Raw genomic sequence first — 21,483 nt, 5'->3', positions numbered from 1 at the left:
TATGACCCAGCTATTCCACTACTGGGGATTTATCCAAAGAACTTGAAATCAACAATACAAAGAAACTTATACACACCTACATTCATTGCAGGATTATTCACAATAGCCAAGACATGGAAGCAACCCAAGTGCCCACCAACTGATTATTGGATAAAGAAGATGTGGCATACACACACACACACACACACACACACACACACACACACACAAACACAATGGAATACTACTCAGTCATAAAAAAGACAAAATCATCCTATTCGCAACCATGTGGATGGGATACCTTGAGGGTATTATGTTAAGTGAAATAAGCCAGACAGAGAGAAACAAACACTATATGATTTTACTTATTTGTGAAACATAAACTCATGGACAAAGAGAACAGTTCAGTGATTACTAAAGGTGGAGAAGGGGTGGGTTGGGCACAAGGGGTGAAGGGGCACATTTATATGGTGTCTGACAAATAATAATGTACAACTGAAATTTCCCAATGTTATAAACTCTTATGACCACAATATAAAAAAGAAAGAAAGAAAGAAAAAGACTACAAACAGCTCACAGAAATCTTATCCTAAATCTTTGATATTAAGTCAAACACATGAGATTTCTGGGGAAAAGAAATTAAAAACTCAATCATCTAATAACAATGCCTGCAAATAGACATTACAAATAGTGTGTTTCCTACTTCATGAAAGGAGAGGTATTTTAACAAAAAGCAAAGAAGTTATGTTAATGTCTATAGCTCACTTCTTTGTCTTCAGTTTCCATTCTATTTCCTATTACTGACACTCTTGGGAATACCACATAGAAAGAGTTAGAAACTCATTCTGTTTTCCTGCCCTGCCTCAGTGCTCAGAGATCTTCCTTAATCTTCATTCCATGCTGGAAATTTCATCAATCTTAAAGCTGAGCCTGAGAACTTGCCTAAAACTAGGTGTTATAAATAAGCTTAGTGGCACTTGTGTAGCCACGTTTATTTTTCACACTTTCCCTTGTGTTAACTTGGGATAACTAAGTGGGTACATTTAAAGGCCTTCCCACAGGGTCTCAGATTGCATGGAAAAGTAAAAATTGGAAGAGATGGTTAAATGTTGCCCACTATTGACTTGATGGTGTCTATAACCCAACACATTAAACCCCTCTCCCCTCCACACCGCACCCCCAAAGTCTACTTTTTGACTCTCCTATTTCTGCTAATGACCCCATGATTTCCCAGTCAGAATCACCTTTGATTCCTCAGAAAAACGGTATAGTGTGGTGGTAATGAATGTGGGCTTTGGCACCAAGATGCCTATGTTTGAATCCCAGTTCCGACAGTACCTAGTTGTATAACCTTGAACAAGTTTCTTAATCCTCTGCAACTCAGTTTCCCAATCCGTCAAATGACATAATAATAGTACCTTTCTCATACAGTTGTTTGGAAGATCAAATTAATTAATATTTATGAAGCACTAAGAACAGGCCCTGACTCATCATGGGAACTATGTTAAGTGTTAGCTTTTATGTCTATTCATCCACAAATCTCATTAGCACTTAATTTTACCTATTACCACCATGTAGTCTCACTGCCACCCCATTGGTTTAAGACTTTTGTGCCAGCCTCACTCGATACAAGGGAAGTTGCCAGGCAGAATTAAAATCCTTCCTGCAACCCTAGTTTCCCTTTCTAGTTCTCTCAGCCTTCCAACACCTTGTAAAATTCCCCTGTATTAAATCCCCTCTGTTTGAAAGGCATAGTATGATTACTGTTTTCCTAACTGGACCCTCACCAATAAAGCCTTGACATTCATTTAAATAATCTGCCAATTTTGTGTCCTCACCTCTAGTTCTAGTCTTTTTCAATCCACCTCAAACATCTCTGATTAATCACCCTAAAGCAAAATTGTGTTTGCATCACTCCTCCACCCAAAATTTTTCTAAGAATCCCCATCACTCACAGAATTAAAAACAACCTGGCATCACAGGATCTCTACAATTACAACCAATATACCTTCCAATACATCTCCAATTACATGCCTACATGTGTCCTAATAGAACTAATCTCTGTTCCTTCAAAGAAGACTCTACATTCCCCTCTTGTGCTTCCATGTGTTCATGCTGTCCCCTCCATTTGAGAGCTTTCCTTCCCCATGTTAACCATTTAAAATCCTGCCCATTCAAGTGTCACTTTCACTTTGAAATTTTTCCCCTAATTTCCTTTTCCTGAATCCCCATGTGGTGCTGGTAAAATACTGTATGTCCACAAATTCTTTGATACTCCTGCCTTCAAAAACAGGTGAAACTTAACTTTCCTACTCCTGAGTAGGAACTGGACTTAGTGACTTGCTTCCAGTGAATAGAACAGTGTGAAATTGACAGTGTGCAACTTCTGAGCCAGGGTTATAAAAAGCACTGTGGCTTCTTCCCTGATCTTTCTCTTGAGTTACTCATTCTGAGAGAAGTCAGCTGCTCTGTCACAAGAATATGGAGAGTGGGGAACTGAGGCCTTCTGCCAATAGCTACAAGAGTGAATCATCTTGGAAGTAAGTCACCCAGCCCCAGTCAAGTCTTCAGATGACTGTAGCCTTTGCAATATCTTGATTTCAAGATACCTTAAGCTGGAACCACCTAGCTAAGCCATTCCTGAATTCCTGACCCACAGAATGTATGAGATAATGAATGTTTATTGTTTGAAGCCACTATATTTTGGGGCTATTTGTTACACTGTAAGAGATAACTAATACACTCCTGTACTTTACTCCAGTGAACTATAGTTATTTGCGTATTTCTGTTACAGTCCCTTCCTCCTATCCCACAAAGAGGTCATGAGTTTGTAGGGCACATGGATTATGACTCACTTAGCTGTGTGCCTCCTGAAATGACTAGTAAAGTGCCTTGCAAAAAGCAGGTGTTCAATGCATTTTTCCCACAAAGAAAATAGATAATGTCACTTTTAAGAATCTGAACTCTGGGATCAGGCATACATGTGTTCAGAACCTAGCTTTACCACTTGCTAACTGTGTGAATTTGGGAAAGTTACTTACCGTCTCTAAGACTCAGTTTTCTTTTTTTTTTTTTTCATTTTAAATTGTTTAGGGTTTAAACCATTTTTAAACAAAGAACTTAACTTGGTTTTTTTTCTTTGTTTTTAAAGGTATGCTTTTTGGTGAGGAAGATTGGCCCTGAGCCAACATTTGTTGCCAATCTTCCCCCTTTTTTTTTCCTCCTCAAAGCCCCAGTACATAGTTGTATATCCTAGTTGTAAATCGTTTTAGTTCTTCGATGTGGGATGCCACCGCAGCGTGGCTTGATGAGTGGTGTGTAGGTCTGCACCCAGGATCCAAATTGGTGAACCCTGGGCTGCTAAAGCGGGGCACACAAACTTAACCATTTGGCAACAGGCCTGTCCCTCAGTTTTCTTATCCATAAAATGGGGATAACAACAGACCCACCTCAGTTTTGTTCTAAGTATAGGATTGGGGAAAACACTTAATCCCCTGCTCCTCACGTTTACGTAGATGGGAGAGGCTTCCATTCTACTCCTTAAGAGGGAGCAATATTAGAGAAATGCTTTTAGGCCCTCTTGTCACCCCTCTCACTGCCCCTTCGCACAGCATAAGGAGCAAAGTGTTTACTAGGTGAGACTGATAGAACATGACAGTGAATAATGGACATTTAATGGTCATGATTCTGGGTGCTCCCGATTCTTCTCTTTCTCACATTCATGAATATGCAAACAGACATTAAGGGAACACATTCTCTTGCTGTGACCTGATCCCATGCAGAAAATATTACTGGGTCAGGGCCTAGAAATTAGCTTAAAGAGACAGACATAGAAGTCCATATCTAGCACTCTATTTCTCTCTCTCTCACCCTCCCCACTTCCTTCTCTCTGTCCCTCCCTTCTTTCCTCCCTCTTTTTCTCTCACTCAGGACCTTATAGATCTTAGGCCGCCCAGGAACTGCTCCTCACCCCACACCCTCTCCCCCTCCACACACCCCCCCACACCCCCGCCATGCACCTTTCTGCTAAGCTCAACTTTTCCCATAGTAACAAGATCTAAACTGGGGAAAACTCATTGAAAAACCTGCCATATTCTACAATATAGTTTAAAGATTACCAGAGCTGACATACTCTTTTTAAGTTTTATTACGGAAATTTTCAAACACATACAAAAATAATCAGAATAGTATAATGAAATCCCCATGTGCTTAACACCCAGCTTCAGCAAATTATGGCCAACCTCATTTCAGTGTTGTGTTTAAACTCTCATCTGGTTCCTTGCATCTATTCTCAATTGTCTAAAAACTTGAGGGAAGGATTAGTGATTGATTGGTGATCTCAGACTTTTAACAAGGAGTACTAATTAAGAGAATGTACATGAAGGTCACCTGGAATGTAATAAGCTTTCAAAAAAACATTAATATTAATAATGATGATGCACCATCAGCAGAATTGAAAGCAAATTTTGACCAAGATGACTTAGAATCTTTCCAAGATGACTTGGGAAAATGAGGATCATTGTCCTCACACGATTGTGTGCTGGATTGTCAAGAGCTTATAATGTTGAGGTTAGTAGAAACTTACTGGAAGAGAAACCAGGAGGCCTTAGTGGCTGTCACGTTCACCCACAGACTTTTCTTTTAAATCATGTCCTTTCTTTCTCATTTTAATCACTTACCTCCAGCCTGAGTCGTTGGGATACCATGCCTATGTCGATGCTGACAAACACCATTCGATTTGACCCATCAGGTTCCGCCATGATGAAAGCACGACTGTACAACCTTGTGAGGATGCCCCGAGCATACTGACCACTTTTGCCGTAGCCCATCTAAAGAGGAAAGCAGAATCAGAGCCACTGTGTCTCACTGCTCTGCTACCAGAAACCAGGCCCCACCATACAAGAATAGACTACTTAAGAGAGACAAAAAACAATCCACATGACACTGTGGCTCCAAGCAAGATAATATATGTGTTTTCAAGAATAAAGCCAAATCATAAGGGAGGCTTTATTCTTCTGTGTAGAAAAACGTAAAGGCAAAGTAGTGATCAGCTTAGCAGAAGCTGTTCACTGGTCTATGGAGGAGGAGGGAGTTGGGCTGGCTCAGGAATTCCATTACCACACTGGAGACCTTTCAGGGCTCTTCAGTTCTTTGAAACAGAACCTTTTTTCCTGGCTGTTTAAGGCACTACACAAGGAAATAGTTCGCTATCACCATCCTACATTGCCCAGTAACATCCTGAAGATTGAAGGCTCCCTCGCTTTGGTTATTTGATGTGTGATTTTCTTTTTCCTGAAGAATATGGTTTCTTTATGATGAAGTAATCTTTACTGAGGGTGCCTCACCCTGGCTTTTACCACATTGTCCCTCCCTAAGCCAAGCCAGATGAAATACATCTACCCCAACCCCTTTCTCTCACCATGTCGTAAAACCCACCCTTAAAGCCATACCCAGGTCTTAAGAATGCTCCCTCCACTGCTTGCTTTATCCATCAGGTGAGTGTTCATTTAGGGCTCACATTCCAGAGTCACTTTTCAGAACAGACAACAGGGAATAATTCCCAGAGTCTAAAGATTATTCGGTAGGAGGGAGAAAATCCCATCAGACAATTTCATGCTCTGGTATCCCTAGGGAAGTGTTGATATAAATGGATATTTCCACCATCATAGCCAAGAAGTTCCATGCTGGCAGCCAGTGGGCCACACTTCACATATAGACATGTTTTACTTGGCTGACACAGTGTTGGTCCATACAAGGTTTCCAGTTTTAACTAACTAGAGTTGCCTAGATTTTCCAACTGAAAGATTGAAATCCTCAGATCTTCAATCCAAAGACTTTCTGGCTTCTCTTAAAACAAACAAAAAAACTGTGAGAGAGGGCAGCCCTGAGTCCACATTCTTACATGGCAACAATTAGCTAGAGCCATGCAGTTTCTAGTCGCACCACAGTCCCTGTCACTTCCTACTGACTCCAAAATGAGGATTCGCTAGATATTTATCTTATACTGGCCTGCTTCAGTCATTTACGGTACCTGCCCAACCCCTGTAGTATGAGTTTTCCAGTCCTGACACTTCATAAGAAATGGCCGGTTGTCTTCACAAGGGAGTTGTGGTTGAATAACAGTTCCCCTCTTCCTTATAGTACAATATTCTTAGCGTTAGCAGTGAAGTCAATAGAAAAGGAAGAAGATGATGTAATAATCATAAATAAATTTAGGATGCAAAATAATACAATTACTTGTTTCATAGTCTCTTTGAGGAGCCCATGATTAACCTACCAAAGTGATATCTGCCACTTGTCCTGTGCAGTCAGCTCGCCCAACACCAATTTGGTAGCCACTGAAGTTCTGAAATGGAGTGGTCTCCAGGGTGCTGGTCACTGGAGACATCCGGGTGGCCATGTGGCCCTGGGTCAGTGTTGAGCCTCGAGGGGCTGTGGAGTCTTGAGTGGCCAGAGGGCTCTCATTGGCCTGAGGGCTCTGGGTGGCCTGAGGGCTCTGGGTGGTTGAATAACCTGAATCTAAAAATGGAATAAGAAATTTAAGAAACAATATTTCAGCCCACATATTTATTGGCATCAATTAGAACTCATAGGTTCAACTTTCTAAGGAAAAATCATTGCATATTCTCTTATATATATAGAATATAAGGTGAGAAACATTTCAGGAACATATTTTATATCATAATCCTGAAGACGATATTTTTCTTGGGCTGGAGATGTTTCAGCTGAACAATCAAGGCCTCCATCAATGGTCCTTCCACTTCTCATCACAAGGCATTCCTTGTCAAACTCGTCACCCTTCATTCACTCACTCTGCACTTCTTTTTCAGGCAAATGAATCGGGTGCCATGTTCCTGGCACACAACCTACTAAATCCAGCCTCTGGGGATTTGTTTCTTCTATTTTCTCCATCCAGAGCCCTCACTCCTTTCCACTCCATCAGCCAATCTCCACTACCCGCTTCAGAGTTGGTTCATTTCCATCACACTCAGATTCAGCTCAACCCCTCATCTCTAGGATGCCACCTCCAGCTGTCCTTACCCTGCTCTGGTCTTCCTCAACCTTCTAAAGACTTTTATTCTTAATGCAACCTAGATCACTGTACACTTGTGACATAGTTCCACCTTATTTGAATGATTCTTATACCACCATATATGTATGTGTATGTACACACATACATTCTATATTAATGTATATATCATAGACACACACACACACACAAACATCAAGGGAGGCAGAATGGCATAGAGACTAAGTGGCAGGTGCCGGAAACAAACAGCCTGGGTTTGAAAACTGGCTTTACCCCTTACTAACTGAACAAATCACCTTGCCTATTTCACCCCAGTTTTTTCATCTATAAAATGGAGATAACAATAATAATACCCTACTTCCTAAGATTGTTTTGAACAACAAATATATTAATGCATATTAAAAATGTAGAGCAATGGCTGGCTTTTAGCTTTGGTTTTATTTACATATTTAGACACCTTACATAAACAGTTTATTTGTTTGCTTGTTTCCACCCTTGACAACAGTCAGGGGTGGCCACAGCAGCAAATGTCAGTGTCTCTATGCACTAGTGGTCAGAAAGTACTTAGGCAAGAAATTAATGGCTAACTCCTTCTCGGATCCTAGAATTCTGGAGCTCAAAAAACCCTAGAGATCATGTAGTCTAGTCTCCTCAGCTTTACATATGAGAAATCTAAAACCCTGAGAAGTGAAAAGTGACTTAACCAAGATTGCATGGACAGCATATAATGAATCACATGCCCAAACCAGATCCTCCCACTCAGAATCTGATGCTCTTTCAACCACATTCTAGATGGAGTTAGAGTCCACGTCTTCTTGTCCCCAAGACAATGCTTTCTACAAGACATCAAGTATTGCAAGGAAGGGAGCAGGTGCCTTTGCTACTGCCTCACTGATACCAACATAGGAAGGTGATGCCAACCAAAGTCAAAGCTAGTCACATAGCCAAGGGCAAGTTCTTCGCGATCCCAGAGTCTTAGTGTCCACATCTGTAAAATGATGCTAAGACTAGCACCTGCCTTTATAGAAGTTTTGAGAATTAAATGAGAAAATTATGTAGACTCCTGACCATAAATGCTTGACATAAAGTAACCATTCAATAAATAGCAACTTCTACTATGAGAATAGTTACTATAATTATTGATAACCTCCCTGAGTCTCAGCCTTCAGATTCTCTAATTTTAGAAGCTAAAACTAAATAAGTCCTATGGATTCTCTCACTTCTAACTGTCCAAGACTCTGCTCTGCCTACTGCTGGCACAGAGGATCTCTGTTCCTCTTTATTTGCAGGGAATTCAAAGCATAGGAACATGGTAGAGAATACACTGGAAAAGAGAAAAGGCTACAAAAGAGAAAACTGGGGTGAAAACTGCTGTCTCCTTCTCCATTTGGCCTGAGGCCAGCCTCCCTTTACTTTAGTCAAAGCATTCAATCCCCACTATCTTGTTGACTCATTTAAACAGGTATATAGGGGCCAGCCTGGTGGCACAGAGGTTAAGTGCGCACTTTGCGCTTCTCAGCGGCCTGGGTTTCACTGGTTCGGTTCCCAGGTGCAGAAACGGCACTGCTTGGCAAAAGCCATGTGGTAGGTGTCCCATGTATAAAGTAGAGGAAGATGGGCATGGATGTTAGCTCAGGGTCAGTCTTCCTCAGCAAAAAGAGGAGGATTGGCAGTAGTTAGCTCAGGGCTAATCTTCCTCAAAAAAAATAAATAAAATAAAAATAAAATAAACAGGTATATAACCTGGCACTGAAGTAGAGGCTCCATCAAAGACCCATGGGCCCAATATTGCCTGTAAATATAGGCTTTAAAGATAGTTTCCAAAAACTAAATTCATTTCCAACATGAAAAAAAAAAATCAAGATGTCTAAATAGCTTCTCTTGAAAACTCAGGAGATATGAGTCCATGTGACATCAAGACAACAGCTGGCACTGAGGAGGGGCTGTGGACCCCTTTACCAGAATCACACCTACCCCCATCCTGGTCCACCTCCCCACTCCACCTCCTTTATAGAACTTGATTGGCCCTTGGAAGGATTTGAGTTCAAGACCTCCTTCTCTAAAGCCTTTCATAGACTGATTGACATCCAGTGGGTCTTTCATCCTCTTCTTGCCCCCAGGAAAAGGTGATGCCAAAAAGGAGACAGAGAAAAAGAAGAGGCTCGGGGCAAAAGCTCGCATTACTGGGCCTTGAAGAAGCCAGAATTGTGCTTAGATCAGCGGAAAAATGAAAGACAAACAAGTACATGTCAGAATGCCTGTCAACTGGCTATTTGGGGACAAAGGTAAGCTTGATAAAAATTGCTATCCATGCAGAAAGGGCAATTAATGTAAAGGTTAGATGGCCACTCCAGGCTGCTTAAGTCCACGTGGAACTGTCCTGTTATCAGCAGATGCTATTTCTTACTTTGGTGTCCCTCATACTCAAAAGATTTCCTGCAGACCTAGGAATAGCATCTGAGAGGGCCCGTGACACTTGCCTCTGTTGTTTTCAATGGTCCCACTGGTGATAAACAAGAGGCTGAGAAGGGCCACCGTGACCGCAGTCATCATTACAAGGAGGAAAATCAGGAACATCTCTAACATGGAGAAGCTGCGTTTAGCCATTTCTCCTGAGGAAAAGCAGAGATGGAAGAAGAAATATGAAAGAGGCAAAAAAAACACAGAATCGCAAATTAAAATTCATAGGCTTTGAGCTGCCCAAAGTTAAGACATCTTAGCTTTTTCATATGAACAGGCCTTACCAGACGTGGCAAGTACAGAGCACACTTGCCACTAGTTCCATAACCCATGCCTAAGGCAGACAAGACCAATCAATTACAACACTCTTTGATAAGCTTAGGTGGGGTTTCCAAATCCTTTTCAGCACAGTCCTCGCCCTGGAAGCCATCACTATCATTTGACCTTAGCAACTAAGCCAAATTCTATTTGCATTCCTTGGCTACAACATTGTTGCTTTCATTTATGGTGATGATGCTGTCTGCACGTAGGTCTAAGTTGGCACACTTCCGTCAACAAGGATGATTGAGGCACCCACACTGCTTGCACTTCTGAGAAGGCTGGCTGGGGTTAGGGCTGTACTCTGTGGTCATGGACTAAGAAAAATTATCTTGTCCACATGGAGGTAAAACCCATAACTTTGGCATTTAAGCTTCATGTTCTAACTTCCAATTACTACCTAAGGAGAAAATGGCATGGAGAAGGGAGCCGGCATCTCTGGTCTCAAGCCAGGCATTAGTAAAATTTCCATCTTCAGTGATCAGAAGGATCCCACCCATTTTGTAAGCCCTGTATCAAAGGATGAGGATAAAGATAACGCCCCTGGGTTCTACAAAAGCAGAAAATGTCCTTACAGATTCCTTAAGATATTTTAGGAGAATCCATCATTACTCAGAGGGACTATAGAAGCTAAAAACCCATATAATGTAGCAGGAGAAGATACAATACAATAGTTCAAAGTTGGATTCCAAAGTCTGAGTCCAGAATTCAAATCTCATTCCGCCACTTGCTGTAAATAACCTTGGGGAAATCTTCCCCAACAATGAGCCTCAGTTTCCCCATCTGTAAACAGGGATATGATGATGATGATAATTTTTGTACCTACCTCATAGAGTTCCTATAAAAATGAGATGATGCAAGTAATAATTTGTTTGTTCCATGGAATGTAATAAGTGCTCAAAATGTTAGCATTTATCATTAGGTTCCAAAATAGCAGAGACACTGTGCTCCTCACTGTCATTAAAGGGAGTTTATATGAGCCTAGCATTAAAGGATTATTGGAATCACAGGTAGGAACTTAAAAGCCCATTTTCTTAATGTGTGCTTTAGGAAGCCTGAGCAGTGAGATGAGCTAGTAGTCCCAAGACTTGTCCTCAAAATGGGCAATATGTGGCTGAGATGATGCAAACCACAAGAGTTGTAAATTGGCAACAAACAGATATGTTTAGGATGGTCCAGACAATTTTTTGTTTCAATTTGACTTAGTTGACAAAAGATAGAGCTTACCAAGTTTACCTGTAAATATAGAGTCCACATTAACAAATCGGAAACTTCAAATTTTCTTTCAAAATATTTCATAAAATATGGCAACACTGAGCCAGCATTCCCATGGGCCAAGAGATTTTCATAAAACTTAGTAATTACCACTTCATTTAGATTGGGTATACTTTCTCCAGCCTGACACGTCCGTTCCCAGTGGACTTATCCATCTAAGCTACTACCTGGTCTTTGTAGTAATTTTATTTTGCAATCCTTGGACTGGAGGTTAAATCAGTTTAACAGAAAACAGTTCAGAGGGAGAACTGAATTGAGAGTGGACAAAGACTGGAACATATTCCCAGATTTCCTGGTTATTGACAAGCTTTCCTCATCGATTTATCACCACCATGATGACCACTATCACCAACCACAGCAACAACTTCATATTTAGGGCAAAATGAATTAGTTCTGTAACTCAGTCCCAACTTTCGCTGTCAGCCCTGAGCAGTCAAGAAGCACATCTAAGATATGTCTCTGAAACTTTGATGATCCAAAAAAGTTTGCTAGTCATTTGCTGCTGTTTCAAACTTCAAGCCCAGTATGCCTAGTTCTTTCTCAAAGCTTTGGTTTCTGAGCCTTCCTACTAGCTGAGACAGCTTCTGCACAAAGAAGGCAACTCAAAGCAGATGAGTGACAGCTGGACCTCCTAACCCCAGAGCATCTACAAGCAGATTGCATACGTAAATGTGACCACATGGTAGGAGCGTGTGTAACAAACAGACATGGTACAAAATAATAATTTTTGTTGTTGTTAGTTTTGTTCTGTTGATCTGATGACCACCACCGGCCTTTTTCACAAGTCAACAATGGTACTTAATTAACATTTGAGTTTCCACCTGTTACTTGGATTTCAGTGATGGACCTCATGTGTCTCACTGTTCTGTTTAGTTGCCAGAATCGCTGTCAATATATTACTATTCTTTTTGAACCAGTCAGCACTATTTATTTCTCACTGATGATTCAAAACTGAATTCAAACGTTAAATGCCTTGTCTGCCTTCAGAAGGCAAATGCACCTTGGAGAGCTCAGCCAATGATTACAATTTAAAGGATTCTACATTTCCTAAGGGCTCCCACTTAATCCTGCATGATCCTATAAACTCAAGGATGAGGCTCTAATGACACAATAGCAAGTCACTTGCCGCATGTTTACCACACCGAGGTCCCTGTTTTTCAAGACTATGACAGTAAAAAGTAATTACTTAGCAAAGTGGGTTTCTAAAGCTAAGAAAATGAAGTGAAGCTTCAGGGTTTCATCAAGATCTCTGAGACAATGGGATGATTCAAGATCCCCTCCTCCCTCTCCCAGAAAACACAGGCATTCTTACCTGATTCGACCGCTCACAAGAGCTTCTGCCTTCCAATAAAGCAAATGATCGCTCAGAACCTTGTTTCCTTCCCCCTTGCACGTTACTTGGCTAAGACTTCTCAGCACTTTCTGAAGCCTACCGAGGAAAGATTTTCACAGTCATGTCCAGGAGAGCTAGGGTGATTATTAGCATACCTTTGTAGGCTTGGTACAAGGATGAGATTAAAGAGTATTGATAACAAAAGGCTTATATGTAAAGCCTCTCCTGGGACGGCCTGATACTGAGGTAGAAGTCACAGAAGGCCTGTTGGGCTGAAGGTCATTTCAGCCTTTACACAGCTCTCCCAGCATGACAAGTTCTATGCAATATCTACAACCTCGATCACAAAATAAAAGGCACCTTTTTTATTTACCACTGGTCACTCAACCAGCCATCGACAGGGAGTGACGATGTATGCTAGACATTAGCGTGAGCTATGGGTCCCATGGGCAATATTTACACTAATTTCAGAACAAAAAGTGATTTTAATTCTTACATTTTCACATATAAAGAGAATGTAACGTTTTAGATGAACTAAGAATGTGAATAACGAATATATAACAGGGCAAGAATGCTACGCAATCATTAAAAATTATATTGAAGAAGGTAGTTTAATGACATGAAAAATTATTTAATATTAAGTTATTTTAAGTTTATAAAACATTTTGATCCCATTTTTGTAAAGTATACATTATATATGTGCGGTCATAAAGACTGCAAGAAAGTAAAGCAAAATTTTAAGACATAATTATCTGTTGGTAAGATTATGGGTAGGTTTTGTTTTCATCTTTTCGATTCCTCATATTTTCTATAATAGCCATGTAACACTTTTGTAATGGGGAAAACAAAATGTTTTATACCTCCTCTTGGAAAATATATACTATATAATAGCATGAAGTTAAACAATGGCCCACAAGAGAGGAAAAGAGCAAGAAATCGACAAAACCCCTCCTTTTTTCTTAGTAATCCAAACTGTCCAGGAAGCATTTTGAAGACGACGACATGGGCCACTCGCTTCCTCATAGAGCTTTAAGAGACACCAGCCCCCAAATGGAAATATTAGAGAGATAAACGCCTTCAGACGGAGCACTTAGTAACGTATCTTAGCTACCTCTCTATTTCTACAGAGGGGAACAGGTTAAATTATGGTATTAAACAAGTTTTTTTCCTTCGCGCATTTATGTTGGAATTCTTAGTTTCAAGCAATAGAGCCCAAATCTAGCTGACTTAAGGAAGGGGAAAAAGAGAGAGAAGTAAATTTACTAGAAGACAACAAGAAGTTGAAGATGGAGCTCAGGAAGCCCGGAGATCAGGCAGGCCAGCTCTGTTGGGGGAGGTGGCAGGAGCCATTGCACAGTGTCTTTAGGGCATCTCCACTGAAATGGATGCACTCCGACAATTTCAGTCTTTATGTTGCTCCACTTAGGATTCAATTCCTGAAAGACAGCATCCGACTGGCCTAACTCAGGTCATATGCTTAGCCCTTCTCTTGAGGGGATCCTTAAATAGAAATCTCAACAAGACCATACCTGACGAGGGAAGGGTAGTTCTCCAAATAAAATCAAGGTAAGTAAAAACCGCAGATACCCGCTAGTGACTGCCATTGGATTTCCTTCTCCCACGCTTCTCTCTCACAGTGGGAGGACCTCTAAACTGCCCCTGCATTCTCTTCCAGACCTCTCCAGCCTTCCTTCTCTCCATAAAAAGGAGCCATGCCATGCTCATTCATGCTGAGACCTGCTGGGTGACCCACAATCTAGTCAAATAAGATCAATTTACCCAGAGTTTTAGTAGATGATAATGGCATAATATATCATTTCTCCCAGACGACATTTGAACATACCTGAACACTAAGGGGGTGAGAGTCAAGGAGTTCCAAGCAGTGTGGCAGAGCCAGTGGAGGAAAGACGCTGGGCCAAGGGGACTTGGGGTGCCCATCAAAACAGTTGGGCCCTATAGCCAATAATAAATCGACCTTGGGGTGAGGGGAAGTATAATCCTTGCAAATATTTCAACTTGCAAATATATTTTATTTCCATCTGAATGACCCTCAAATAAATCGTGTTAGCTAGGATTAGAATGAGTGTCCTTCTCTATTCTCTACCCCAGGATGATCACTCGTGTACACATATTCTACCCATTTTACAGACGAGGAAACAGATAAAGAAAGATTAAATGGCATCCAAAACAGGAAACAATGTTTAAAAAAGTGTGCATGATTTGGGCTGGCCTGGTGGTATAGTAGTTAAGTTCGTGTACTCTACTTTGGTGGCCTGGGGTTCACCGGTTCAGATCCTGAGCACGGACCTACACACTGCTCATCAGGCCATACTGTGGCAGCCTCTCACATACAAAATAGAGGAAGTTTGGCACAGATATTAGCTCAGTGACAGTCTTCCTCAAGCAAAAAGAGGAAGATTTGCAACAGATGTTAGCTCAGGGCCAATCTTCCTCACCAAAAAGAAAAAAAAAAGTGAGCATGATTAAGGAATAGTTATTCCAGGATGTGAACCCAAGTCTCCAGATTCCTAGACAAGACCATTTGCCTTTCACCACACTCTTACTGTCTACATCACCTTGACCTGGGCTCTGGCATGGCAGTCTCTAGGGATATGCAAGTCCATGTGTTCACTCCTCATTAGCAGATGATGAAACAAAGCCATATCCTCTGTCTCTTAACATCCTATCACAGAAGGAAAAACTATCCAGCCTGAATGAGGTATCAAGCCAAAAGAATGTTTCTCCCAAAATCTCAACTCCCAAGCCATTAAACAATAGTCATTGCACCAAAAATTCTCTTAATATTATTTACTTATGCTGACAGAGTAGGAGTCTTAAAAGGCTTGATGCTAATTTCATATGCTCCTGCTAATGAACACATCCTTTTTCATTCTTTAATTCTTGGGATAATGAAAGATTAAATTACTTTTAAAAAATATATAGTATTTCATATACACACAGATTGTAGTCTCTAAATTCTATTTCTTGCTAAAATGAATAACTGGTTGTGACTCTGGGGCAGGAAATACATGAACCAAACCTACAACATTTTTTCATATCAGAAATCAAGGAAGTCATCAAGATAATTAGAATTGTGTCAAAAAGAATGAGAGGTTCCCACTAGCCAAAAATGGATCAATTTGTGCATCAGTAAAAAAAATAACTGCAATAGATTGAAGTAAATCAAATTTGCTTTAATCCATTGTGCCATAATAATACTTTAAAAAAAAAAAAAACCTCATTGATTACCTTTAACAGATGCAAGGGAACCAATTTGTTTTTCTGAAAACTGGTAAGCAAAAAAAGGAGAGGAGGATCAAGAAATCAAAAATGTACTCTGCTTCTCTTGTATAAAGCTACCTTGGGAAGGCCAGGTCATTGATGAGGGATAGTTTCTCACTATGGAAATATTCCAGATAATAAATGAGGGAAGAATGACTCAGAATCTAAATATTTTGCAAACTCCTAATGAAATGATGCATCTAGGCAATGATCATCAACAGTTGGCTGCTCATGTTGCCAAAAGAGAGACAACCAGTTATTGGAGCCTCTGGATGACATATACAATCTTACCTCTCAAGTGTCTTATCAAAAAGTTCAACCCGAACTGGGTCAGCCTCTAGATCTAAGTGCCTGTTCATAAGAAATGCAAAAGACCACTGAATATGTTAGAGGACAATGTGGGCAAAAGCAAAAGCCAGACTGTGAGAGACTTTGTAAGACAAATGACTCAGCTTCTTTAACAAATAAATTGGGAGTGGAGAGGGAGGGAAAGATGGAGGAGGGGGAGGGGGAGGAGGGGGAGAAGAGGAAGGAAAACAGGAGGAGGGGAAAGAGTGGAGAGTAGAGAGAAAGGGAGGGGGAGGAGAGGAGACGGAAGGAAAAGAAAGCTACAGGTTAAAAGAGGCTGGAAAGACACATCAATCAAATGTATGTTGTAAGCCCCAAACCATCATTATCTGGAACCTGATTCAAACATACTTTAATGATTTTAAAACATATTGCTTTTAAAAATTATGAGACAATTGGGAAAATTTGAACACTGACTAGATATTTGATAATCTTAAGGGATTATCGTTTAAAGTGTTAGTGTAATGATGGTACTATGATTATACTTTTTAAAAAATCCTTATCTTTTACATGCATCTAAAACAGATAAAAAAAAGAAGTAATACCAAAAGCACAAAAATGCAATCGATAGATGGATGGTTGATAAACAGATGGGAGGACAGATCGGGGGGAAACCAGCTTTGTTCTTTAATATGCCAGGGGACAGGAAAGAGGTGGGTTAAAAGCACTGTTGGCAGATATTGTAGAGGGCGCCACTCAATACGCTTTCTAAACCCATACAGTATGCCAAGGCTGGACCCTCATTTGCCTAGAGCTCCAGATGTAGTTTAGGTTCTGCCTTTCAGATGCACTAGTGTGACCCTTTGATTCCGAACTAAGCCACTTGGGGAAAAAGGCAGGGGATGGGCCATCCATTTTACTGATAGGATCATGGCAGCATGACTAAGCTGGCAGCTTGATGGCTGCTTCTGGATGCTACAGCTGCTTCCTTATTCTATGACCATGACCAAAGCACCCCGTCCCTTAGCACCTCTATCCCTTAATAAATCCCTTCCTTCTTAAGCTACCTGAAGTGGATCTTGCTATGGCCAACTAAGAGCCTCTCCAAGGTAAATCTCACAAAAGTGAGCATCGGACCTCCCTTTGGAGAATATATGCATTCCCGTCATTGGACACTGTGTATGCCACACTGCCTGTGGAAACGTTTTTAAAGTTAAAAGTTACAAGCCATCTGGCACGATGAATTTTTCGTTAGGTCTGAAAAAAGTTAGTTTTAAGTGCACAGGGCTGCCATAGTGGTACCTTACCACCTTATGGATTTTGCACAGAACCGAAAAATCCCTTTGAACCCCAAAGTAGTCCCATCATCTGTTGACTATTTATAGATTCACCTTTTCACTTGTCTCAGTTCAGTGTTGACCTCAAACGGCAAGCAATAGCAGGCAAGTCCCTTCTGTTCCAAGCTGGAGAGAATGTTTCTTATTAAACCTCTTCTGCACCTGTCATCTGTTGAGGCTGAGACTGTGACTAAGGGATGTGCTTCACTACATTAGGGAGCTCAAGTTCATTCTATGAGGGAGGTCCCAGCTCCCACCACAGTGGCAGGGCATGGGAGGAAGATGGAGCCTGACAGAGGAGCTCTCTTTCCCTGGGGATTCACAAAGCTCGTGTCCCCAGCAATACTGACAGTCCTGCTTTGCTCAGAGAAAGGGGTAGATAAATTCCTCTGGGGCTACAGTTTCTCTCCCCATATTGACCCCAGTCCTGCCTTCAATATGAAGGGCAAAAGATAAAGACATTGAGGGTATGGGAAAGACGGGAATTTGTAATCTGAAGATTGAGGCTTTTTTTCTTAGTGACCTTAATCCCTCTAAGTTTTCTTCTCCTTACTGGAAAAATGGAGACCAACAAAAAAGCTATCTCACAGAAAGATTCACATAGACAATATGAAAAAACTTCTTTGCTAACTCTCTAGCGCGATGCAAATGAGTTATTATATTAACTATGCTGAAGGTGGATGCCCAGGAGTGGTGCATTTTAAACCTTACCCCACAGTTCTTTTCTTGGTATATTCCTCATGCTTGGTTCTACAAATCTCTCTATTAGAGTTTGACAAACTCAGCCTTGGGGAGAAGGAGTGTCTTTTGCTATTTTTGAAACATCCAGAGGGTTTAAAATCTAGATACAATTGGAATTGCAAAACTTCCCCAAACTGTTGGATAAACAGTGTAGGGCTATATAACCTTTGCAGAGTGTTTGGAAATTATTCTCTGATGATTTCTCTTTCTCCAAAACCACAGATAAGAATTTATTGCCTTTGGCAGTGACAAATTTGACCTGTTTGCCATACAAGATTATGAAGGCAGATTGGGGGAAAGTAGGCTGCATTGGCATTTATCATCATTTCAGGGACAGCGTGACAATGTCTCTTGATATAGTTCTTCCCCTCCACATAAATCTCAGCTGCTTAGCACCTCCCACTTGTACTATGCACTTGTGGAAAATGTACCATACTGTCCTTTGGTAGAATTTGCAAAACAAAGGATCAAGAGAAAAAGAAAGCAACTTGCTTGTATCAAAGTCCAGCCTGACTCAGTATTCTCTCTGGCCAGTGGGGGAAAGGACAATCTGAGTGGAACTGAGCATGAAAGCATATTGTCTTTCTTGTATTGGGCAGAAGCAAGCGTGAGGAGGAGACCCCCCTGGTAAGAATTGCTCTCTTCTCTCCCAGGGGTAAATGCACTGGCCACCAATCACAGAGGACCCCCATTAGACAAGCCGAGAAGCAAAGGGGAGGGGAACTGGACCATCCCCATGTTGGAGAGTAAACACACACCATCTCTCACATTGTCTCTTGCTGCAATTTGTCTGACTGTTCCCAACGACAATCCATTTAAGATCCAGGGGGAAAGGAAAAAGTTCTTGCTCTAGTGTATCTACCTGGAGGGATAATGCCTATAGGAGGTACTTAACATCCTGGGTTTGTCATTGATTTGAGATGGTAATAAGGATTACGTGGCACCAGAAATAACCAAGCTTAAAGAGTGCAGCCAATGAAATGAGAGGGGGTGTCTGTCTGATGCCCCCTCCACCGTGTGAAGGCTAGGACCAAGAGTCGGTGTGACCCAGAAGCTGAGAGTGGGTTTGGGTCCTGAGGGGCTGAGGTTAGAGTAGGGTTCCTCAGGAGTCAAAGGGGCCAGCCAAGGAAAGCCTGTGAGAGAAAGCCAGAGCTCAATGATGTGGGGAGACCAGGCAGGAATACCAACCTTGTAGGAGCCAAAGGCAGGATCCAATTCAGATATAGAGCCAGGACAGGGCCAGGCAGGGATGGAATCTAAGCTAAAGCAGGTGAGGCACAAGTCCAAAGGAGTTGGTGGTCCTGGGCAAAGACCCAGCTCACCTACAGGTAGTGTTTGTGCCTCCATTTTATGGGTCAGTAGATTCGAGAGACTTGCAGGGTTGGGCTGGCTGATCACACCAGGACATGAAGGTCAACAATTTATTGAGCTGTTACTATGGAGACATTTATCAAGCCAGGGCAAGAAAGACGGTATTCTTTTAAAAATAGTAAAATATGAAATGAAATAAACTTATGGAACATTTAGCATGTTCCAGACACTGTTCTAAGACCATTACCTGAATTGTCTCATTCAACACAGTAATCTTTTGAGGATGGTACTATTTCTATCCCCATTTTATATTTGAATTAAAAAGCAAAAAAAAGGTATGAATCGTAGAGAAGTTAAACAAATAGCCAAAAGTCATACTGCCAATAAGAGAGCAAGACAGATTCAAGACCAGATCACCTGCCTTAGAGCCCTCTAGCTTAACCATCAATTATACTATGCAGCATCTGCCCTTTACTAATATTCATATACCTGATATCTTTAGAGTAACAATGAAATAATGCCTACAAGTAATCAAAAATACAAAGCTAGTAATAAGAAGAAACCAAATATTTAGATTCAGAGATTGTGAGGAGAGGCAAAGATTCCAAAGTCATCCAGACATCTCGTCATCCAGTCTAAACTCCTTGTTACATAGATAAAGTTAATTTGCCTGTCCAAGGTCACCGTGGTAGAGACTTGCAGCACTCATTCCTCTCTGGTCCTCCACTCCATTGTGGGCATACAGGAAAGTTATGCTTTCTGGCCTCATGGGAATTTCTGGTCAATGGGCTGTGAGTGGCAGCGACGTGTCACTTCTGTACCAAAATATGTAACACAGAGGCATTTGGAGAGGGTGTGGGTTCTCCATGATCTCTATTCCTCTGCCATAGTGACCCTGATAACTGCATGCCCCAAATGTTACGTGACAAGATCCCTGAGTCACCACTTGGAAGAAAACTACATCAGAGAGTCATCAGACCATGAAGGTGCTTTGCATAAACAAAAAATAAATGTTTATGTGTTAAGCCACTAAGATTTGGGGAGGGAGGGGTTATTTGTTACCATAGCAAGCCCCCTGCCCATCCTAATTAATATAGTCACCTGATTAACACCAATTAATGAAGATGACTCCTTAGCTAAATTATAAATCTTATAAAATTTATTTCAGTCCAACAAAGCTGCAAATCAAATGGTGTTATTTCTTGATAACCACATGCAGAAAAACGAAATCTTAACACCACTCACAAAATTTAACTCAAAATGGATTAACTCAAAGTTAACTTGGAAGGCTCAAACATAAGACCTGAAACTAAAACTAAAAGAATACATAGGGAGGAAGCTCCTTGACATTGGTCTTGGCAATGATTTTTTGCATATGACACACAAAGCACAAGCAACAAAAGCAAAAATCAACAAGTAGGACTACTTCAAACTAAAAAGCTTTTGCACAGCAAAGGAAATCATCAACAAAGTGAAAAGGCAACCTACAGAATGGGAGAAAATATTTGCAAATCATATATCACACGAGGGATTAATATCCAAAATATATAAAGAACCCATAGAATTCAATAACAAACTAAATCTGATTAAAAAATGGGCAGAGGAACTAAATAGACATTTTTCCAAAGAAGACATTCAAATGGTCAACAGGTGCATGTAAAGATGCTCAACACTACATTTCAACATACATTAAAATCTAATTCAGAAGTCACATTTCATGCAATCTCAACTCCAAGATATAGTTAAAATGAGAAGTAAATATAAAAGGCCTCCAGGTCACAGAGCCTCATGAAATAAAGTTCATGCATTTCATACTATAGGAGAAGCTCTTAGGCTCACGCAAAGCTCGGAGACTTTTAATTTAGATACACTTCTAACCAACTGTTCTTTTTCTTCCAATCACAGAAAATTAGAACACTTCAGGTTTCTAGAAGCAGGCACACAGGTAGTAAAAGTGATAGCTCAAAGAGACTCAAGTGAAAATGACTCAGTCCATGATAATAATCAGTGGTCAGAGTGACAACTTGAGTCATTTTTGTTTAACAGTCTCTAAGACAGCAGAAGAATATCTAACATATTTGAAAGCACTTTTCTCCAAGATGGCTTTATTTCTTTAAGTTTGGGTTTTA

At 40.8% G+C, this 21,483-nt stretch overlaps 1 protein-coding gene across 2 annotated transcripts in view; it reads right to left on the bottom strand.

The window, feature by feature from the left end:
* ASAH2 (N-acylsphingosine amidohydrolase 2) overlaps positions 1-21,483 on the bottom strand; it is a 113,512-nt gene that overhangs the window by 80,480 nt on the left and 11,549 nt on the right. Inside the window, exons 2-4 of one of the 2 annotated variants that reach the window (XM_001501684.5) lie at positions 9,490-9,621; positions 6,257-6,498; positions 4,659-4,808 (exon numbers count right to left, since the gene is read on the bottom strand). In XM_001501684.5, the coding sequence (XP_001501734.3) occupies positions 4,659-4,808; positions 6,257-6,498; positions 9,490-9,621 (524 nt within the window). The remainder of the gene's footprint in view (positions 1-4,658; positions 4,809-6,256; positions 6,499-9,489; positions 9,622-21,483) is intronic. The other variant, XM_070225030.1, reaches the window with a different exon arrangement.

This window comes from Equus caballus, chromosome 1, assembly GCF_041296265.1.
Source record: "Equus caballus isolate H_3958 breed thoroughbred chromosome 1, TB-T2T, whole genome shotgun sequence".
Taxonomy (NCBI): Eukaryota; Metazoa; Chordata; class Mammalia; order Perissodactyla; family Equidae; genus Equus; species Equus caballus.
Note: the sequence above shows the minus strand (reverse complement) of the source record. Positions and strands in the feature narration are given on the sequence as shown.